The sequence below is a fragment of the Neoarius graeffei genome, chromosome 5, assembly GCF_027579695.1.
Source record: "Neoarius graeffei isolate fNeoGra1 chromosome 5, fNeoGra1.pri, whole genome shotgun sequence".
Taxonomy (NCBI): domain Eukaryota; kingdom Metazoa; phylum Chordata; class Actinopteri; order Siluriformes; family Ariidae; genus Neoarius; species Neoarius graeffei.
Genome location: NC_083573.1, coordinates 50,031,355 through 50,053,454, shown reverse-complemented (window position 1 = coordinate 50,053,454; position 22,100 = coordinate 50,031,355). Strand labels below are relative to the sequence as shown.

General features: G+C 40.8%; 1 protein-coding gene across 1 annotated transcript in view; it reads left to right on the top strand.

The window, feature by feature from the left end:
- The window catches only part of pear1 (platelet endothelial aggregation receptor 1), a 71,398-nt gene extending 49,514 nt beyond the window's left edge, over positions 1 to 21,884 (top strand). The window contains exons 7-24 of the mRNA XM_060921926.1: positions 1,125 to 1,246; positions 3,025 to 3,133; positions 3,253 to 3,389; positions 3,568 to 3,780; positions 5,882 to 6,056; positions 6,260 to 6,380; positions 6,640 to 6,803; positions 8,905 to 9,007; positions 9,110 to 9,256; positions 10,876 to 11,010; positions 11,657 to 11,785; positions 14,932 to 15,057; positions 15,315 to 15,527; positions 15,629 to 15,738; positions 15,895 to 16,021; positions 18,829 to 18,891; positions 19,000 to 19,200; positions 20,015 to 21,884. Of these exons, the coding sequence (XP_060777909.1) occupies positions 1,125 to 1,246; positions 3,025 to 3,133; positions 3,253 to 3,389; positions 3,568 to 3,780; positions 5,882 to 6,056; positions 6,260 to 6,380; positions 6,640 to 6,803; positions 8,905 to 9,007; positions 9,110 to 9,256; positions 10,876 to 11,010; positions 11,657 to 11,785; positions 14,932 to 15,057; positions 15,315 to 15,527; positions 15,629 to 15,738; positions 15,895 to 16,021; positions 18,829 to 18,891; positions 19,000 to 19,200; positions 20,015 to 20,157 (2,538 nt within the window). The 3' untranslated portion in view covers positions 20,158 to 21,884. The remainder of the gene's footprint in view (positions 1 to 1,124; positions 1,247 to 3,024; positions 3,134 to 3,252; positions 3,390 to 3,567; positions 3,781 to 5,881; positions 6,057 to 6,259; positions 6,381 to 6,639; positions 6,804 to 8,904; positions 9,008 to 9,109; positions 9,257 to 10,875; positions 11,011 to 11,656; positions 11,786 to 14,931; positions 15,058 to 15,314; positions 15,528 to 15,628; positions 15,739 to 15,894; positions 16,022 to 18,828; positions 18,892 to 18,999; positions 19,201 to 20,014) is intronic.
- Positions 21,885 to 22,100: the final 216 nt, after the last annotated feature.

Sequence of the window (22,100 nt, the reverse complement as noted above, 5' to 3'; positions counted from 1 at the left end):
CTTATTTTAGAGCAGGCATTTATTATTATTATTATTATTACAAGGTACATTCAGTAAGTTCCGAGACTATTCCTGCGCTGTTCATGCGCATGCAGCAGAGTGAGCAGTAATTCTTGTGAGTCAGTCATCATGCTGTCAACATCGGGAGCTGTGTTACACACATTTTTGTGATCATATACACATGCACATTTGCAATATTACTATGGACCAAGGAGCAAACATAAGCTTCTGTGTCAAACTCGTGGAATCAAAACAGCTCATTCGAATCACCCAGCTCATTGCTTCACTGCCTTAGGCATTTCTAGGGTCTCCACTGCTGACCACAAATCGCAAATGTGCATGTGCACATTGTCACAAAAATGCATGTAATCCAGGTCCCAATGTTGACCAAGGTCACACAGAGTTACTGTTCGCTCCTCCTGCATGTGCATGACCTTGCTGTGCTCTGTTCATTTGTAACCGGAACAGTCTTGAAACCTTTTGATTGCACCTTGTATTATTATTATTATTATTATTATTATTAGTTTGGGCGGCATGGTGGTGTAGTGGTTAGCGCTGTTGCCTCACAGCAAGAAGGTCTGGGTTCGAGCCCCGTGGCCGGCGAGGGCCTTTCTGTGTGGAGTTTGCATGTTCTCCCCGTGTCCGCGTGGGTTTCCTCCGGGTGCTCCGGTTTCCCCCACAGTCCAAAGACATGCAGGTTAGGTTAACTGGTGACTCTAAATTGACCGTAGGTGTGAATGTGAGTGTGAATGGTTGTCTGTGTCTATGTGTCAGCCCTGTGATGACCTGGCGACTTGTCCAGGGTGTACCCCCGCCTTTCGCCCATAGTCAGCTGGGATAGGCTCCAGCTTACCTGCGACCCTGTAGAAGGATAAAGCGGCTAGAGATAATGAGATGAGATGAGATTATTATTTCACTATCAGTTCTTATTCCTAGCACACTATTTTACAACTCATTTTTGTTAAAGATTCCATTACCATTCAAAATAATACTTGTAAATGTCCATAGAGTGCCTGTAGAGTAAATTTCATTTATAAAAAAAAAAAAAGCATGCATGTATTCTCATTTGCTTAATTATAATTGTTTATCATAATATTTTCTATATTGTACATGGCTGCTTACAGGACCCTTGTCCAAAGGAATACTTTGGGCCTGGCTGTGCGCAACAGTGCCAGTGTGGAACAGGTGGCTCGTGTAATAAAGAAACAGGAGAGTGTGTGTGCAGGGAAGGATTTACTGGGACACTGTAAGTAAGCTAATTCTTTCACTGTATTTATTGTTCATTTTGACTGAGAATATCAGTAAATGTACAGCACTGGAAGAAATTAAGAGACCACTTCAGGGTTTGTTTGTTTGTTTGTTTTTAATTAGCATCTCTGTGTATGGCAGCCATTTCATTCCAGTGTCTGTGCTGGAATTCCAATACAAGCACATCTCATTTTACTTAATGAGGTACTGATTAGATGATCACCTGAACCAAACTTTATTTAATGAGGAAAAGTATAAAAACCACTGTTGTGGTCATCACTATCCTCTTGCAATAGGACCAGTTTGGATGGCAAAAACAGTGCTAGTAGTACCTTAATTTTGATTGGAATACAAAAATATCTATTCATCATGCCAAAAGAGTTAAAATGAAAAGTTTTGAGTGAAGAAAAAGGTTCAATTCTGGCTTTACTGGCAGAGGGATACAGTGAGCGTTAGGTTGCTTCCATCCTCAAAATTTCAAAGACAGCAGTTCATAAGAACAAGGACAAGCAGCAGATTTGGGGACAACGAAGTTACAGACCAGCATATGACGAAAACAACTCTCTACTGACTGGGATGATCGTCAAGTCCTTCGATTATCACTCAACAACCGTAGTATGAAATCAAGTGACCTACAAAAAGAATGGCAGATGGGAGCTGGGGTTAAGTGCACGACAAGGCTGGTTTGAAACAGGGCTCCTCCAGGTGGGGTTGAAGTCATGCAAAGCTAGAAAAAAGCCCTTCATCAGTGAGAAGCAAAGAAGAGCCAGGCTGATGATTGTTAAAGACCATAAGGATTAGATCATAGAGGACCGGAGTAAGGTCATATTCTCTGATGAGTCCAGTTTTCAGCTTTTCCCATCACCTGGTCATCAGATGGAGACCTGGAGAGGCCTAAAAGCCACAGTGTCTCTCACCCATTGTGAAATTTGGTGGAAGATCGGTGATGATCTGGGGGTGTTTCAGCAAGGCTGGAATGGGGCAGATTTTTGTTTGTGAAGGACACATGAATCAAGCCATGTACAAGGTTAACCTGGAAGAAAACTTGCTTTGTTCTGCTCTGACAATGTTCCCCAACTCTGAGGACTGGGTTTTCCAGCAGGACAGTGCTCCATTCCACACAACCAGGTCAATCAAGGTGTGGATGAAGGACCACAAGATCAAGACCCTGAAATGGCCAGCCCAATCTCCAGACCTGAACCCCATTGAAAACCTCTGGAATGTGATCAAGAGGAGGATGGATGGTCATAAACCATCAAACAAAGCTGAGCTGGTTGAATTTTTGCACCAGGAGTGGCATAAAGTCACCAAGAGCAATGTGAAAGACTGGTGGAGAGCATGCCAAGACACATGAAAGCTGTGATTAAATGTCAGGGTTATTCCACCAAATTTTGATTTCCGAACTTGTCCTAAGTTCCAACATTAGTATTGTGTTGTTTAAAATTGAATATGATATTGATTTCTGTGCATTAATAACGGTCTGAAAACACTTCATCTTTTTGGTTATTTTGACCAGTTGTCATTTTCTGCAACTAAATGCTCGAAGTGACAACATTTTTCTGTGGAATTTGGGGGAAATGTTGTCAGTAGTTTATGGAATAAAACAAAAATGTTCATGCTCCTCAAACACATACCTATAAATAGTAAAACCAGAGAGAGTGCAGTGGTCTCTTAATTTTTTTTTCCAAAGTTGTATATGTGCTGTATGTTTTTACTGAAAAGTTTGTAGTTTATAAGGTGTCTGTACAGTGTGAATGACATGTCTGTACCACACAGATGTGATACTCCCTGTGTGAGGACAGGCCGGTGTGCAGCTCGCTGCTCTTGCCAGAACGGAGGCATCTGCCAGGGGAATGGAGTGTGTCTATGCCCACCTGGATGGACAGTGAGAAATTTCTGTTCTCTCTGAGACTATTAAATAGACTCTTGCCTTGATGGATTAAATTTTACTGACATTGTTTAAGACATTTAATCTTTCTCTCTCTCTCTCTCTCTCTCTCTCAGGGGCCAGTATGTACAGAACAATGTCCTAAGGGAAGATTTGGCATAACTTGTTCTAGAGAGTGTTTGTGCCATAATGGTGGTCACTGTGACCCAGAGAAGGGTCACTGTCAGTGTGCTCCTGGCTTTACTGGTGAGAGGTGGGTTTGTTGTAAAACACAGCATGTTACAACAAGTAAAGAGCTGCCAGTATTTTATTCAGTAGTTTCAAATAAAACTCGGTGGTGCATAGCTTTAGTTTTGCTGCATGTCAAAATCACAAATTACTTTAATATGGGGGTATGTGTATGTATGTATCTGTCCATTTTCACTCCACAGGTGTAATGAAGAGTGTTCAGTGGGGAGCTACGGGCAGGACTGTAAGGGTGTGTGTGACTGCACTAATGGGGCACGCTGCTATCACATCGATGGTGGCTGCTTGTGTGAACCAGGCTTCAGGGGACCCCAGTGCTCTCAGAGGATGTGCACTGATGGAACCTTCGGCGTGCACTGTGAACAGAGCTGTCTCTGTGACCGCCAACACACTCTCAGGTGAGGACTGGTGTAGTTTCCCATATTTTATAGACTCTGTATTTCTGCCCTTAAAGAATATATTTAATAATAATACGAACATACAATACTATTCAAAAAAAGTAGGGGATATTTTATTTTGAGATCCAAATTTTCACATATACAAAGGGATACGAAAGCATGTTGTATAGTTTCTTACTGAGGAAGCATTTCCAAAGAAATTCATCACCCAAACACATCAAAGACACTCTCATGATCAGCACGGGATGCTACTGATGATCAAGGGGGTCGTGCCACAAATTTGCATGACTCTGAATTGGAAGGTTAGAGCCACTCCAAAGGAAGATTTTGAAGAGAAAGCATCAGATTATCAGTGGTTGAAGTCGTTAATTAAACAGAGACCATGCGCCGTCTAACACAGGATGAGAGGTTACGTGCCCTTGGCATGCTACAGGTTGGCACAAGACAGGTCGTTGTGGCAAGAGCATTGAATGTTTCCCAGTCTGTCATCAGCAGATTATGGTCCAGACATCGTGCTACAGGGTCTGTTCAGGGTAGACCACGATCCGGTTGACCAAGGGCAACAACTCAGGCTCAGGACAGATTCATCCGCACTATTGCCTTGAGAAATCGTATGGTAACAGCAAATCAGATAAGGTCTCAACTTCGAAGGGATACTGGCTTGGTAGTGAGTGGCCAGACCATCAGGAATCGACTGCACAGATTTCACTTACACGCCCGACGTCCTCGTGTCATTCCCTGTTTGAGGGATCGTCACATTAGGGCCAGACTCCAATGGTGTCATCATCATCAACGCTGGGATAATCACCGATGGAACCACGTAATGTTCTCAGATGAGTCGAGGTTCACTGTGGACTTCCTGGACAGACGCAGGAGGGTTTGGCGCCGACGTAACGAACATTTCCATGACGTTAACGTCATTAGACATGATCCGTATGGGGGTGGCTCTGTAATGGTGTGGGGAGGCATCACTGCTGCCGGCAGAACAGACTTGCATGTTGTTGCTGGACGTGTCACAGGGCAGTACTACCGGGACAACATCTTGGCACCCCGTGTTGTGCCGTTTGCACGTCATTATGGCCGCCATTTCATTTTCCAAGATGACAATGCCAGATGTCATAGGGCCAGGATCGTTACAGATTACCTCCAGCAGCAGAATATCACCAGATTACCATGGCCAGCACTCAGTCCGGACCTTTCCCCCATCGAGCATGTCTGGGACATGCTTGAACAGTGGCTACGCCAACGTCAACAACCTCCTGCCAATGTCCAAGAACTTGCAGCAGCATTGCAACAGGAATGGAATAACATTCCCCAAAATGACCTGGGACGTCTCGTTAGGAGTATGCCACGCCAAATTCGAGCTTGTCTAGCCAACCGAGGGGGTTTTACCCGCTACTGACTCGGTTTCAAAATGGTGGTAAATTTGCTGTGTGACCCTGTGTTTGTGTTGACCCGTATTCTGGAGAATCTGTCCTTTACTGACTGTACACAGGGTTTCGAATAAATTGACAAATGTTTCCTTAATGTTTTTCTGTCATTTGTTTCCTTCCTGACCTCATGATCTGCATTTCATTCTACTTGTAAATCCAATATCCCCTACTTTTTTTGAATAGTATATAATTACAATGCATACACTTGTGCTCTTGTTTTAGCAATGGATGGCAGTGGTCCGATTGCCAAACTTGTTTCATTAAGATTATGCATCCCTTTTAAGCATGAAGAGCTATTTTTTTGAAAGCCCTGCAGTATAATCCTTTATATGCACTCATTTACTGCCAGAATATATTAATTTTGGAAGAAATGTTTCTTTACTAGTATTGTTTCATGTACTCTTTGTGATGTTTTCAAGGACCATTGTATTCATATGTGAAATTTATTACCCTGGTTTGGAGAGTTTACAAGATGATTGTAAATCTTTTTTTTTTTTTTCTGTAGTCAAAAGTTGTATAAAATTTATCTAAGGAGGTCTATGGTTCTGGATCCTAACATATCCCTGCTAGGAATAATAAAAAAATAACAATAGGAATTGTTGAACAAATGTTAATTTATGATTATTATAACCATAGAAATTTTAATACACATGCACACACTATTGCAGTTGTCACCCACTGAAGGGAGAGTGTACATGCCAGCCTGGGTGGGCAGGGCTCTTCTGTAATGAGACCTGTGCTCATGGATACTATGGGAATGGTTGCCTGGAGCCCTGTCTGTGTGTGAACGGTGGCGTGTGTGATACTGTCAGCGGCTTGTGTCAGTGTACTCCAGGATACACAGTAAGGGGATTTAACATTCATCAGTGATGCATCATTTTAAAACTGGCATAAACGCATATGCTATATGAAAAAAGATCGACTGAAATTAAAAACCCATCAGCTTTGCAAGCAAAGCTTCTGAGGCTGTCAGGGGTTTTACATCCTGTAGCTTTATAGATCATGTAATGATATTTACTGTTCTTTTATCCCTGATCTGTGTGTAGGGACACCACTGTGACAGGCACTGTGAGAGTGGTTTCTATGGAAAAAATTGCTCCTTGGAGTGTTCCTGCAAAAATGCTATTTCCTGCTCTCCTGTAGATGGAACATGCTTCTGCAAAGAGGGTACAATAATCTACTGCTGTCAGCGAGCAAACAGTTCACAAAGTCACCAAATTTTGTGTGTGTGTGTGTGTGTACAGATAAATGAATGAAAATTAAGAAAACTTTTCTCTCTCCTCTTATGTTCCCCTCATACATGATCTGTGCAGTCAGTTTATTTAATGCTGCCTTCCTTTTTATTCTTAGATCTTTGCTGACTTTGATTCAGTCTCACTGAAGCCATTTGGTCACCGTCTGTTAATGTGGGTATGTTTGCTTACAGGGTGGAGGGGTCCAGACTGTTCCATTCCATGTTCAAAGGGGACATGGGGTCCAGGCTGTAATGCCACATGTCAGTGTGCTAACAAGGCTCAGTGCCACCCAGCCGATGGCTCCTGCACATGCACAGCTGGCTGGAGAGGAGATCTGTGTGACCAGCCCTGCCCTGTGAGTCTGCCTCCAAATCCTCACACTCTTTTTTTTTTCCTTTAATAGCAAAGCTACTGTATGCTGTTTTAGAAGTCATTTCCTTTGACGTTGCTTTTGATAGCTGTCATTAATTTGAATTGTATGCCTACCTCATACCTGCCAATCATTCCATTTAAGACAAGCTATTCCATTTAGTACATGGCTGGGCAGGGGCGCCGCCAGAAATTTTGGGCCCCATGAAAGATTAGAATTTTGGGCCCCCCAACTTTGCCCACCCTCGTCACAATTGCACTATTGTCATTATTTGACTTTTGATAGCCCATGGACCTTGAGTTTGTGACTTTGTTATTACATTTTATGTATTAACCTACCAGGGACTAGATGAAAACTGGTCAGTGACTAATTCTGGTGCATTTACAATCACAAATTAAAATTCAAGATTTTGCCACATGCCTTCTCAGTTTCTTCCTGCTCTTCCTTACTCTCTGCTGCTTCTTCCTCACCACCTGTGCTGCTGGTACTCCCCCTGTTCCCTTCCTGTACTTCAACACTTCTGGTGTCCTCCCTGGCTGCTGCATCATGGCCTGATGAGGGGCCTGGCTCTGTTATCAGCAATGCATGCAAGTTAGTTAATGCATGAAAAAGTTTGATGCATTCAAGTTTGATGCATTTAAATGAACTCCATACTCAGTAGCCTTACAAATGTTACCCATAAAAGACAGGAAACATCTTATTATAAATTTATTTCAAAGTGACACGGAGTGACATTTCAATTTGATCAATTACGTACGTATTTCTTCATATGTTGTAACCTCTATCCCTCTTTTATGTGTGCTGTGCTTTCTCCAGCTCCTCAATTTGAAACCAATGGTTTAGAACGTGTGAACATTCCACACACGTAACCATGTCAAACACTTGACTGGTGTCCGTTATTAGCAACACTTTAATCTAGCAAACTGTACCATATGGCGCTCGCTCATTAAAAACTTCAATCCTAAAGCATTTATGGGTTGTATTGCTGCTTACCTCCTTCTCCAAAGGGGGGTTCAGTGGTTTGGTAGGGCGGAGGTCCCTCTGAGGCTGAATCTGTGCATATTTAGGGCACCCCATTAGTTATGAAACTGGTTATTAGCACTAGTTATTAGCACCAGCATAATGTAATATTTCATCTTGTTTATTATCACACAAGTCAGTTCAGTTATTAAAATGGAAAAAATGTCACTGTACAAACTGTAAAAGTGTTCTCTTGATAGGCTAATCCAACCACGTTCATACTGTTCATTTACCATTCGCTAATATTTTGAACACACATGTGAGCGATAGCTACCTTTCTTTGGGAAAAACTGAGTGACCAGTTGCCTGCCTCTCCGGTCCCTCTCAGCTTTCAGCTGCCTTTCTTTACGTTTTTGACAGCCACTCTTCATATTTAGCGATCATAGACTGTACGCACTCCACTGCTGGCTGGCTGGCTGCTGCACCGCAACACAGCAGCAAGTAGCGTTGCACTGATCAGCACACAGATTTAACGCATCGCGCTTCTACCAGAACTGGACCGTACCATTTCGCAAAAGGGGGAGGGTTAAATGACAATATGTTGAAGAACTCAAGAAATAGACAACCTTGTTCAATTAGCTCATTTTACCAGATGGAATATTGCATTGTTGTTATTTCAAAAGTCTTATTAAAATAATTAAAAGCATATTATCAGCCCCTTAAAGGGCCCCATGGCAGTGCTGGGCCCCTAGAATTGTTCTAACCTTTCCCCCCCTGGCGGCGCCCATGTGGCTGGGAGTTCAAGAGACCGTGCTCCCTGGGTGGGATGGATGGCATTACTCTCTTAGCTATCAATCAGATTTACACTAGCTAAATTGTGTCTGTGAACTTATGGCATGTATTGCACATAGCACTTTCCTTTGAGTGTGTTCAGCTGCTCTGTGATCTAGAATGAGCAAAAGTTGAAAACAATGAAATGAAAATGGAAAATACAAAATGAAAGCAACCAAACACACAAAAAAATCAAGTTAATGATTAGGTTAAGACTGTGTATTCTTTCTGCTCACAACTGACTGCTTTTGACTAAGAAGCATAGTTTCCATTTCTGCTTGTTCTTGTTAAACAGGTGGGAACTTTTGGCCCAGGCTGCAAGCATAAATGTGACTGCCTCCATGATGAAGGGTGCCATAGTGTTACAGGACAGTGCCAGTGTCTGCCAGGCTGGACAGGTACAACTAAATTAGCATCTTTCCTGTTGTTTGTAGCCACTCGTATAAAGCTAAATAGTAGTATACTAGACCCGGTGTAATTTAATTAAACCATGTGTGTAGGTCCACGTTGCACAGAGCAGTGTCCACAAGGACAATGGGGCCATCAGTGTAATCAGAGCTGCTCATGCCTCAACAGCGCCTCCTGCCTGCCACACAATGGCGTCTGCATGTGTAAGCCTGGCTACTGGGGACCTCAGTGTCAGCATGGTGAGTGCAGGTTCTCTCAGTCACAGTGCCTCTGCTCGTGCTTAGATTTAAGTCTGGTTTAAACTAGCTGTCGGTCTTCAGTATATCTTCATAACTGGCCTTAAAGTTGTACGTGCTTGGACCTTATCAAGAGTCAAAAGGTTATTACTCAATATATTAAAATTACAGAATTGTCAGACAGAACCTAATTCCAAGGTTATAAAGTGTGATGTGATTTAATAGGCTGTACGAATGGGATGTCAGAAAAATGTGAGGGCATTTCTTGGTTGCATTTTCATGTATAGTCATAGAATTAGTAATAAGGGTAAATGTGTTTCTTGAGTTTTCTTGAACTTGGGCATTAAATATAATAATTAACAATTATTCACCAAAGGCGAAGTGAATATCAGTGAATAAGAACCGAAACAAAGTCAAGGTTGTTATTCACCGATATTCACTGAGCCTGAGGCAGATAACTGTTTTAGTATAAATGCACAGGATTTTTTTTAATTTAAAAATTGTATTAAAAAATCATTTATTTCAAACTTGAAAAGCAGCATGCAAATGTAATAACGGTGCGGCACAGACTTGTCACTTATCTGTGCCAACTCACATAAAATACTTTGTTTTGAAATAGATAAAATAAATCACAATTCCACCTTACCTTTGAATAGTTTTAGATCAAACTTCGTAGCATCTTTAGTGCTTTTAGGAGCAGCATTTTCTTTCATCATTTCTAATTCTTCCTCACTTACAGTGATGAAGCAATTGGCCGCCATTTTGCTGAATCGCTCGAGGTGATTATCGAGAAATAGTCTGAGTTTCTTACCCAATCAGTGTGCGATTTTCTATAATCATCTGTGTATTTATAATATAATATAATATAATATAATATAATATAATATAATATAATATAATATAATATAATATAGGGGTGGCACGGTGGTGTAGTGGTTAGCGCTGTCACCTCACAGCAAGAAGGTCCGGGTTCGAGCCCCGGGGCCGGCGAGGGCCTTTCTGTGTGGAGTTTGCATGTTCTCCCCGTGTCCGCGTGGGTTTCCTCCGGGTGCTCCGGTTTCCCCCACAGTCCAAAGACATGCAGGTTAGGTTAACTGGTGACTCTAAATTGACCGTAGGTGTGAATGTGAGTGTGAATGGTTGTCTGTGTCTATGTGTCAGCCCTGTGATGACCTGGCGACTTGTCCAGGGTGTACCCCGCCTTTCGCCCGTAGTCAGCTGGGATAGGCTCCAGCTTACCTGCGACCCTGTAGAACAGGATAAACCGGCTACAGATAATGAGATGAGATGAGAATTATTTTAAGTGAGGGGAAAGTTACACATTTAGGTGAATTTGTGATACATCAAACAAATTTAGGGAAGATTACACACACTTCTTTTTCTTCATGAGCACTGGTCAGATAAATATTTCTACACAAGCAAGCACTATTTTAGCTACATCTAGGTATAAAGCAGAATCCTAAAACTGAATATAATATATACAATGTACAAAAGAACACATTCATTACATGTAAGTGAAAGTAGTACAATAAATGTGAGATGTTAAATATGCTGTACTAAACATATATATAGCAGCTATCTAAAAGTTAGTTGTGTACAAATCCTGTTGTTCTTCCTCTCAGTGTGCAGTCAGGGTGTGTATGGGGAGAAGTGCAGTCAAACTTGTCCTACCTGTGGTGGTCACTCCACCTCATGCCATCACATCACAGGCCAGTGTATGTGTCTACCAGGATATACAGGACCTCTGTGTGAACAAGGTAGGACAACTAATATACACAAATATAGACTCGTACACACATGCAGTAGATGTTAGCTAGATCTCTGTGCTGAGCTGATGTATTAAATTATCCTTCTTAACAGAAGGTTTTGGGTAAGCAGTGAAGAGTAACATGCTTTAAGAAGAAGCATGTCACATGCACACTTCAAGCACAGTGAAATTCATCCTCTGCATTTAACCCATCTGAAGCAGTGAACACACGCACACACACCCAGAGCAGTGGGCATCCACACTAGAGCACCCGGGCAGGAGTCAGGGGTTAAGTACCTTGCTCAAGGGCACTTCAGCCCAAGGCCGCCCCACATTAACCTAACTGCATGTCTTTGGACTGTGGGGGAAACCGGAGCACCCGGAGGAAACCCATGCAGACACAGGGAGAACATGCAAACTCCACACAGAAAGGCCCTCGTCGGCTGCTGGGTTCGAACGCAGAACCTTCTTGCTGTGAGGCGGCTGTGCTAACCACTACACCACCGTCCCGCCCACCGTCCCGCCCATGCTTTCAGGGTCCTTTGCTATCATTGCTTTATAACATTTTGTTTATTTAGAAAATATACATAAATAAGGCATACACAAAAGTATGTTGTTTATTGTCATATTAACTGAAAGATATCTGTGGTTTCTAGTGTGTCCAGTTGGTCACTTTGGTAAGCAGTGCAGTGGTGTGTGTAGGTGTGCCAACAATGCCACATGTCATCATCAGGATGGATCATGTCACTGTCTCCCAGGTTGGACTGGATCAGACTGTTCTGTGTGTAAGTCAAAGTAGCTGTAAGACAATGGATTGTCTTTTAAAAACCAATACTTAAATAATAATTTTTTAAAATGTCCATAAAAATTCATGAACAAAAAAAATTTGGTTTACCTTTGCAAAGAATTATTCTAATGCCACTTAACAACATGCACTTTAAACTTTTAACAAACCTCACCCACATTAAGAGCAGTCATGGAGACACACTAAACAATTTAAAAAATACATGCACACATTTTTGGAAAAGTTTGTAATTGAATGCATGTAATATAGCCCCATTTCCAAAAAGGTTGGAACACTGTACAAACTGTAAATAAAAACAATGTGGTGCTTTGCAAATTATGGAAACCATATATTTCATTGAAAATAGTACAGAGACAAAGCATGTGAACTTTTTTGGAAACTGGGTTGTATAGTCGTATAAATGTTTTATACAGTGTGTGTGTGTATATATATATATATATATATATATATATATATATATATATATATATATATATATATATATATATATATATATGGGTCTGTCTCAGAAACTGGGTACTGTGGGGGTACCCCACTAAATATACTCTGTCAATAAACTATACGGTTTTGAATGGTGATGTTGGTTTTAATTTGAAATAAAATGATGAAAGAAATAATACAGATAAAACTAAATCTTTGATGTGAATACTCTATTCAGAATTTGGCAAAAATTCTGCAAATTTGTGGAAAAATGGTGGCTTGATCTGGGACATGATAAATGGTTGACTACATCGCATTCCCTTAAAAAGGTTGTAGTCCACTGAAAAGTCTACAGTTATCACTAATTGTATTTTAAGTTGTAACTTTATACACCTAAGGATCGGTGCGCTCACAGAATAATCATAACCGTAATAAAACATCATGCAAAATATTTGATCACCGTTGTAACTCCATTTTCCGCAAACCCAAAACCAATACGATCGTGTGTTTTGATCTAAACGGAAAGCCTCAGGGTCGAGGTCACTACCTCACCAAAAGTAGTAACTTAAAATCACTACGCCACATAAACATTTAGTTATAAATCTGCGATTTTGTTTTTTAAAACGAAAGCTGAAAGTTAGGTATAGAATATGTTTCTTACAGAATATGTTACGATGGTAGCTGGTCTTGTATGAATTTCTGAGCTATAAAATGAGTCGTGGTCTATTTTTTTACCGTAGCGTGTCATTTGTGTTCGGGGAAGGACACGCATTAACAATTTGCATGTGTAGAATGGAATTTTCCACTCCAACAGTTAGAAGTTGATCGTGCTTCCATTTGCGGTCTTTCTGTTACGCGGGTGATCTGTTCGGACGTTATCACTGAAAAGGTGAGTTTTGACAGTTTTATTTTGTTTTAGTCTTGCAGTATAAGGCAATAGAATGTTTCTTTTTCATCTTACTTTCATATTTTGTAGTGTTTGCGTATTTTTGGCCAGTATTTTGCGACCATGGTCAATTTAGATCGAACTTTTGATAGAATCTACGGCCAGTCATTTTGCCCCGCCCCCGCCTCGCGCTCCGTCCGGTGCGGTAGTGATGTCCCGTTGCTCGCGCGCCGCAGCAGAGACCCGCGCGACCTTCAGCCGGTGCAGTCGCTGTTCTTTTACCACCGCCGTTATTCTCATCTTTCCGGTGTGTTCTTGATTTTTCCATTGTGTCCTATTTCGCCATATCAAATACCCAAACTGCATCATATTATTCATATTTAAGTGAATAATCAATTCAGTCATCATAACTTGCCATTTTTAACCCAAGCAATTAAAAAGAGGAAATTTATTCAATATTTTCACTCCTCTGTGAAGGAGGGGCTTTAATTCTTCATGATGTAGTTATTTTATATGGAAATCAATTTTACAAAAGCTTTTGAATTGTAATCAAAAATATTTTCCACAGTGGAGGCCAGATAAAGCAAGATGCTATCTTTATTCTGATTAAACATGACAAAAGAAACATTGAGTGTTAGGTAAATGCAAAAAAAAATAGTAAAATTAGAAAATTTATTTTTTGACCATAATGTCCCAAATGAGAGACCAGTTTCTGAGATGGACCCATATATATATATATATATATATATATATATATATATATATATATATATATATATATATATATGAGGGTAAGTCAAAAAGTTCTAAGACAAATGAAAGAAAAATCTTTATTTATGAAAATAACAAAGCTATTTCTCTACATATCCTCCATTTAAGTCTAAACACTTCTGCAAGCAATGTTTCCATCGGAGAATTCCTTCTTTGTATTTCTTTTTTGAATTCTTTTGAATTCCTTTTCAAACTATAACATCTGTCTTAGAACTTTTTGACTTACCCTCGTGTGTGTGTGTGTATATATGTGTGTGTATATATATAAAATCAGAGTTCTCCCCAGTAAACGAGAGGGTAGTTTCCCTGCACTTTCGGGTCGAGGAACGATCTCTGACTGTCATTTGCGCTTATGCACCAAGTGGTAGTTCAGAGTACCCGGCCTTCTTGGAGTCCTTGAGTGGACAATCAATGAGCAATCGCACACTCTGATTGGCTACTCTATTACTAGGCTATCAGCTCATATACTGTGAGTAAAGAAAAACAAAATGGCAGAGGGTGTTGCTGAACCAGCTGAGGACGAAATAAAAACACTACTTGAAAACAAAACCCCCAAAAAAGCAACAAAATATGGAATAAAAGTATTTGATAGGAAGTACACCTCTTTTTTTTTATTTTTCAAGAATTATTATAGCAGCATTTTTCACAAATTGCTACTGTCATTTTGCCGGCTTGTTTACATTCTAAGCGGAAATTATTTTGTTGGACGTTTTGTATAAAGTTTTTATCAAATTTGCAAAAAATGAAAATGCTCTGTTTCTCAAAATCCAGGGAATGTGGATAGGTGCTACGCGCCTCGTCGTCTATCAGCTCATGTACGACTTGATTTCGTGGAATAACTGTTAAATAATTAAGTACCTTCACTGATCTTCAGTGTAACAGGTTTGAAGTAAAATGAGTGGAAGCGCATTGTCAAGCCAGTACATTTGCCTATGTTTGCTATAATTATGCTGATAGACTGTTGGTTTTAGATGAGCATTATTTTGGATATTCTTTGTTTATTCATTAGTTTGTGTTGCTGTGTGTAATGTGCAGTACCTCTGTTGCAGTGTGTAAAGCAGGGACATTTGGAACCAACTGTAATCAGGCGTGTTCGTGCTCCCCGAACCATTCATGTGACCCTCACACTGGTGCATGTCTTTGTGAACCTGGACCTGGATTGGACTGTGCACAAGGTATTCATTCATTTTATATGATCTGAAAACATGAACATATAGCAAATAATCAATATTTGAGAGGTATTAATACATTATTTCAAATACACAAGGTTGTTGCATGTTCTTTATTCTTTGTCTTCCGTATTTGCAGGAACTTACCAGTAACCCAGCACCTAATAAAAAATATCATAACATCATAATGCCTGTGAAGAAGTTATATTGTACTATTGTCGTGGCATATTGTTAGTAATGCTCATGTTTCTGGTTTCCTACAGAGCGAGTGGTGAGTATGATGGTGCCCGTATCTCCAGTGGAGAAAGACTCTTGGGGGGCGATTGTGGGCATTGTGGTCCTGCTGATCCTGGTGGTGCTGCTGCTGACACTACTGTTGCTCTACTACCGACGCAGACAGAAGGACAAGCAGAGCAACACACCCACTGTATCTTTTTCCTCCACCCGCAATGTCACGTCTGAGTATGCTGTGCCAGGTAGGAGTCAAGACAGCTAATCATTTTTCATTTGAGCATAATTCATTTAAAGGACTTGAAATAACAAAGAATCTTTGTATATTCCACTTTCTTTGCATTAGATGTTCCACACAGCTACCATCACTACTATTCAAACCCCAGCTACCACACCCTGTCCCAGAACAGACTTCCTTTACCCCAAATCCCTAATAACCAGGACCGGCTTGTCAAGGTAGCCTACTTTGTAATCTCGCCTGTTGTCTGCTATGAAATTAATAGGAAGATGTGTTTTTAATGAATATAAATAGTCACTGTGCATACAGACATAGGTTAATATTTACTTAATTAACTTAGAGTCCTCCTTAACTTTGCTCTTTTGTTGATTCAGAACACAAATAAGCAGCTGTTCTACAGTCTGAAGAATATGGAGCGGGAGAGAAGAGGCTTATTTGGAATGGAAACTAATGCTACTTTACCTGCTGATTGGAAACACCAGGAACCCCCTAAAGACCAAGGCATGCCTGCATACTATGCAATTTACTGTACAGTTCATTTTGACTTCTGAATAAGTGTGAAAGCCTGGGCAAACCCTTCACATGATGAAATTATGATATTTTCTGAAAACTTTCCGAACATTTTGTCTACATCTCAATCAGAAGTCTGTTATTATACTGTTACTATAAGTAAAGACAGTTGACCCTCAAAAGGAAAAAAAATGTGGAGAATTGTATTAAAAGAGGTACTGCACAATTAAACGTGTTTTTGAGCTGTAAGCTAAATTACCGTATATTACTGTACTGTGATGAAACACACCAACGGTGATATTAATATTGACAAAATTGTCATTTTTATAAAAATCACCATTTCGGATGGTTAAAATCATCCTGAAGCTGACAAGGCCGATGCTGACCTAGAGTAAACCGTTTGGTACTTCTCTACATGAAGAATTTTTTAATTAACCCTCCTGTTGTCTTCGTTTTCTGTATACACCCCTTGTTAAACACAGTTTCGGGTCATTTTTGACCCGAAGACAACAGGAGGTTAAAAGAAAGGGGAAAAAAACGAATGTTAATGCCATCTAATCCCCTCCCTCAACTCCATCCCTTGAGTGAGTCTGTGAAACTGCGTTCATCTTCAAATACAGTGGTGCTTGAAAGTTTGTGAACCATTTAGAATTTTCTCTATTTTTGCATAAATATGACCTAAAATGTCATCAGATTTTCACACAAGTCCTAAAAGTAGATCAAGAGAACCCAGTTAAACAAACGAGACAAAAATATTATACTTGGTCATTTATTTATTGAGGAAAATGATCCAATATTACATATCTGTGAGTGGCAAAAGTATGCGAACCTCTAGGATTAGCAGTTAATTTGAAGGTGAAATTAGAGTCGGGTGTTTTCAATCAATGGGACGACAATCAGGTGTGAGTGGGCACCCTGTTTTATTTAAAGAACAGGGCTCTATCAAAGTCTGATCTTCACAACACATGTTTGTGGAAGTGTATCATGGCACGAACAAAGGAGATTTCTGAGGACCTCAGAAAAAGCATTGTTGATGCTCATCAGGCTGGAAAAGGTTACAAAACCATCTCTAAAGAGTTTGGACTCCACCAATCCACAGTCAGACAGATTGTGTACAAATGGAGGAAATTCAAGACCATTGTTACCCTCCCCAGGAGTGGTCGACCAACAAAGATCACTCCAAGAGCAAGGCGTGTCATAGTCGGCGAGGTCACAAAGGACCCCAGGGTAACTTCTAAGCAACTGAAGGTTTCTCTCACTCACATTAATGTTAACGTTCACGAGTCCACCATCAGGAGAACACTGAACAACAATGGTGTGCATGGCAGGGTTGCAAGGAGAAAGCCACTGCTCTCCAAAAAGAACATTGCTGCTCGTCTGCAGTTTGCTAAAGATCATGTGGACAAGCCAGAAGGCTATTGGAAAAATGTTTTGAGGACGGATGAGACCAAAATAGAACTTTTTGGTTTAAATGAGAAGCGTTATGTTTGGAGGAAGGAAAACACTGCATTCCAGCATAAGAACCTTATCCCATCTGTAAAACATGGTGGTGGTGGTATCATGGTTTGGGTCTGTTTTACTGCATCTGGGCCAGGATGGCTTGCCATCATTGATGGAACAATAAATTCTGAATTATACCAGCAAATTCTAAAGGAAAATGTCAGGCCATCTGTCCATGAACTGAATCTCAAGAGAAGGTGGGTCATGCAGCAAGACAACGACCCTAAGCACACAAGTCATTCCAACAAAGAATGGTTAAAGAAGAATAAAGTTAATGTTTTGGAATGGCCAAGTCAAAGTCCTGACCTTAACCCAATCGAAATGTTGTGGAAGGACCTGAAGCGAGCAGTTCGTGTGAGGAAACCCACCAAAAACCCAGAGTTGAAGCTGTTCTGTACGGAGGAATGGGCTAAAATTCCTCCAAGCCGGTGTGCAGGACTGATCAACAGTTACTGAAAACGTTTAGTTGTAGTTATTGCTGCACAAGGGGGTCACACCAGATACTGAAAGCAAAGGTTCACATACTTTTGCCACTCACAGATATGTAATATTGGATCCTTTTCCTCAATAAATAAATGACCAAGTATAATATTTTTGTCTCATTTGTTTAACTGGGTTCTCTTTATCTACTTTTAGGACTTGTGTGAAAATCTGATAATGTTTTAGGTCATATTTACGCAGAAATAGAGAAAATTCTAAAGGGTTCACCAACTTTCAAGCACCACTGTATCTGCTGATCAAGACTCACCGAGCAACTCCCGCCTCACACATCCATGCCCCCTGTTCACCCTGCCCCCTTCTCAGCCCCTCCACACCCCCGTCTCAACCTCTTGCCCACTTTTTTAGCATTTTTCAAGATTATGCAGTGGTGAAGTTAGCCTCAACGTCGGGGGTGAAATTACACTTTAAATATTCCATTCTGATTGTGCCATAGGAGCATCAATGGACATTTTAACAGCTGATATCTGATTATTATACATATGTCCAATTAGGTAAAGCACATAGCTATCTAACAACTCAATCAAATTGTGTAGAAATCACAATTAAATACCAAGAGTTTAGAAATCTTAAGGCAGATTGTTTTTGCCAATATGTTTGTTAAACTGGCTTCTTACACGGCACAATCTTTGCAGGAAGATAGCCTAGGCCTAATATTGATTGATTGATTGATTTGGGGGGGGGGGGGGGGTGTTATTACACAATCCTCAATGGATTCATCAGTAAAACCACGTTGGCCTCCTCCTAATGTATAATGTTGTGTTCTGAATGTATTTAAGTTCCTAATTTGTGTTTTGCAGGAGCATTTGGTATTGACCGTAGCTACAGCTACAGTGCCAGTCTTGGAAAATACTACAACAAACGTAAGTGCTGTTTAAAGCATCACTGTATACAGCAAGTTTGTTCTGGTCATATGCACAGGTTCCAGCATATTTCTTTTTATCTCTAACACTTCTCTAATCTGCTCTCAGAATTGAAGGACTCCTGCATTGCTGTGAGCAGCAGTTCTCTAAACAGTGAAAATCCATATGCCACCATTAAAGACCTGCCTGGTCTTCCTCCATGTCCTCCTGAGTGCAGCTACATGGAAATGAAACCTGCTGTGCCTCCTGAGAGATCCTACACAGAGCTCCGGCATCCAGTCCTTCCTTCCACCAGTTTCCCCTGTAGAGGTAACTCTCACTGAACCTTATTTATCTTAGCACATTTCATCCTAAAGGAAGGTAGCCAAGAGGAGTGGATGTCAGAGCACCTGGTTGTGTGTGAACCAAAAATTCCTAAAAAGCCATCATCCAAAGATATGAATTATAGTTTCTTATGAGGAACACTGGACTTGGAAGGGGTACTAATTCTGGAAAGTTCACTAGCACTGGATTTAAGAGGAAACTATCTGTCACTTCATCAGCCCATTTTTCAGAAGCTGCTTAGTTCTTTAAGTGTGCATTAATTATTCCTACTGATTTGTATCTATGGGTGCGTGTTTTACTCCTGATCTGAGAGTGAGATGTCCTCTACTGAGAATAAATGGGGTTTGAGAACCGGAAAATGTACAAGGAGCTGGAGAGGTCATATGAGTACAAAAAGGGGGTAAAAGGCAACAGTAGCAGCTGTGTGTGCCAAAAAGAGTGTGACAACATCTATCTGAATAACTAGTTTCAGTTTTTGCTGAGTTAGCTGACTACAGCTTACTTTAATGAAAGTTTTCATGAGCAAAAAAAAAACCCTGGATAAGCAGCCCTATGAACACAATACAATAATAATAGACTTTGGACCTTTCAAATGTCATGTTTCATAGCACATGCTTAAATTCTTTTTTTTTTCATGAAGTTGATATACCAAAGACAATTCACTCTTTTCCAGTAGTTATTTGTGCAGTCAGAGACATTTTTGGCTTTTCATTAAGCTAGAATGTTTTATGGGGCAGAAGCAAGAAATGTTCTTATTTGGTTTGGACTCTGAACTGTTCCATGTCCCAATTTTTTCCAGAACAATGTCCTCTTGGAAACGTTCTGGAACAGGATCCTCAGAACCATTACGACCTGCCAGTCAACAGTCACATACCGGGACATTACGACCTGCCACCAGTCCGCAGGCCTCCTTCACCATCGCCACGCAGACAGGCCAACTAATCACAGCCTCAACACACCTGCACGGGTTAACACACAGTGGATGACATGTTCCTAAAGCACAATCACTGCCAGGTTTCACCTCTGCATTTTCCATACAAAACAGAGGGGAACAAAAACTGCATGGACAGGAGATTAATAGCGGAATACACTTACCTAACTGTATAGCATCTGCAAAATAAAAAGATGTGAGATGAGCTTGCACATCCATCCTAAACACGCTTTATACTAAAGGCTCATTTATGCTCAACGTTCTGCCTTCTGTCCGTACTCTGTATTCATTTTGTCCGTATTTGTGCATGTTTTCTGAAAGTTTACAGATACAGACGAAATGGAGCAGTACCATCAGAAAGCGTCGGGGCAGTGTATCCAAGTCAAGTCAACTTTATTGTCAAATATGCTATACATGCTCGACATACAGCACAGATGAAATTTCAGTCCTCTCTGACCCACGGTGCAAACAGGCAATGCAATAATCCAATAGTTCAAGCAAGACATGACAAAGAAATTTTAAAATGAAGGAACTTTTCGAGGAGAGATTGTCTAAGGTGGTGCTTACATTAGACCGTATCAGCGGATCATCAGATTAACGTTTTTAAAACGATTCGCGTGCACACAGCAACGCCAATACACGATTCGCGTGCACACAGCAACGCCAATACACGGATACGCTCAGCTCCGCAGGCATCCTGCGCTCCAAATCACTCCGCCCTGAACAGCGAGTGCCCTCTGGAGGGTGCGCACTCCGGCCCTGCGCAGCTCACAGAGCACGCGAGTGAAGCGCACGAGCAGTGATTCGGGACAAATAGCAGGAAGTTAAAGTCCGTGCCGTTTTTCAGCAGTCGCGTCACATGACCAACGTGGCATGACCAACGCCAGCGAATCAGGAAGGTGGATGTCACAGTGACGTTGTCCAATGACGACGTCAGCTAGAGCTCAGCACAGCGTATCCTCGTTCCTCAATGTTTACACAGCACCGGATCAGATACGTAATGGATTGAATACGTGGGCCCTGGCGGATTCAAGTTGTTCCGCCTGTGGAGTCGTTTCCCGGCGTTTTAATGTGAACGGACAGTGCATCCGCGACGAAAACGAGACGGATACGGTCTAATGTAAACACCACCTAAATGAGTGAGAAGTTTTCAACATTAATATGATGTTACTTCATCCAGGCACAGGGACAAACGGTTGTTACAGAACAGGTGGGAGGAGTTTGGACAGAATTACTGTAAATGTGAGAAACCTTTGACTCCTCGTTGCTTTCTAGTGGATGTATCGCTTAACATCCATGCCAACATAAAGGACGCATGGAAGTAAATGGGCAGCGACGGTTACATCATTTGAAATGGACGTATTTATTTTCGCATGTAAAGGGAGCATAAATGAGCATTTGAGTAAAGTGAACTGGTTTCAGTAACTTCCTGCTGCTGCCTTCTGGTGGACATTGAATGCATTTTTTTTTTAACGCATGAACTTGTAAAACGTTTAAAAGGCTTTTCATTTTAATACTGAATTATGGTTTTGTATTATTTGGGAACTGGTAATTCTCAAATAAAATAGACCTATCATGAGGTAAATATTAAATTTTCATCACTGCTATCTTTGTCTTTGGAAGGTTGTACATTATGCACCACATTTACATTTGTAGAATCTCAGCTTTCAATGTCAGTTGAATGTAATCCTTCAAGAATTGTAAATACTGTAAATAAACTGGAGGAGATTTTTATGCATTTCAGTCTGTGTGTAATTTATTTATCCCTTTGCAAATTTCATTGCAGCAGTCTAAGTCAAATTTCACCAATTTCAGTCCTGGAGGGAGTAGGGTATTGCTGCAGCCTTTGGAGATGCTGAAGCTCAAGCTCTCAGGAGGTGTGATATTACACATTCATGAGCTACTCTATAGAGTTTCCGTGATCTGCTGAAGAAAATAAGACAGTGGGCAGTGC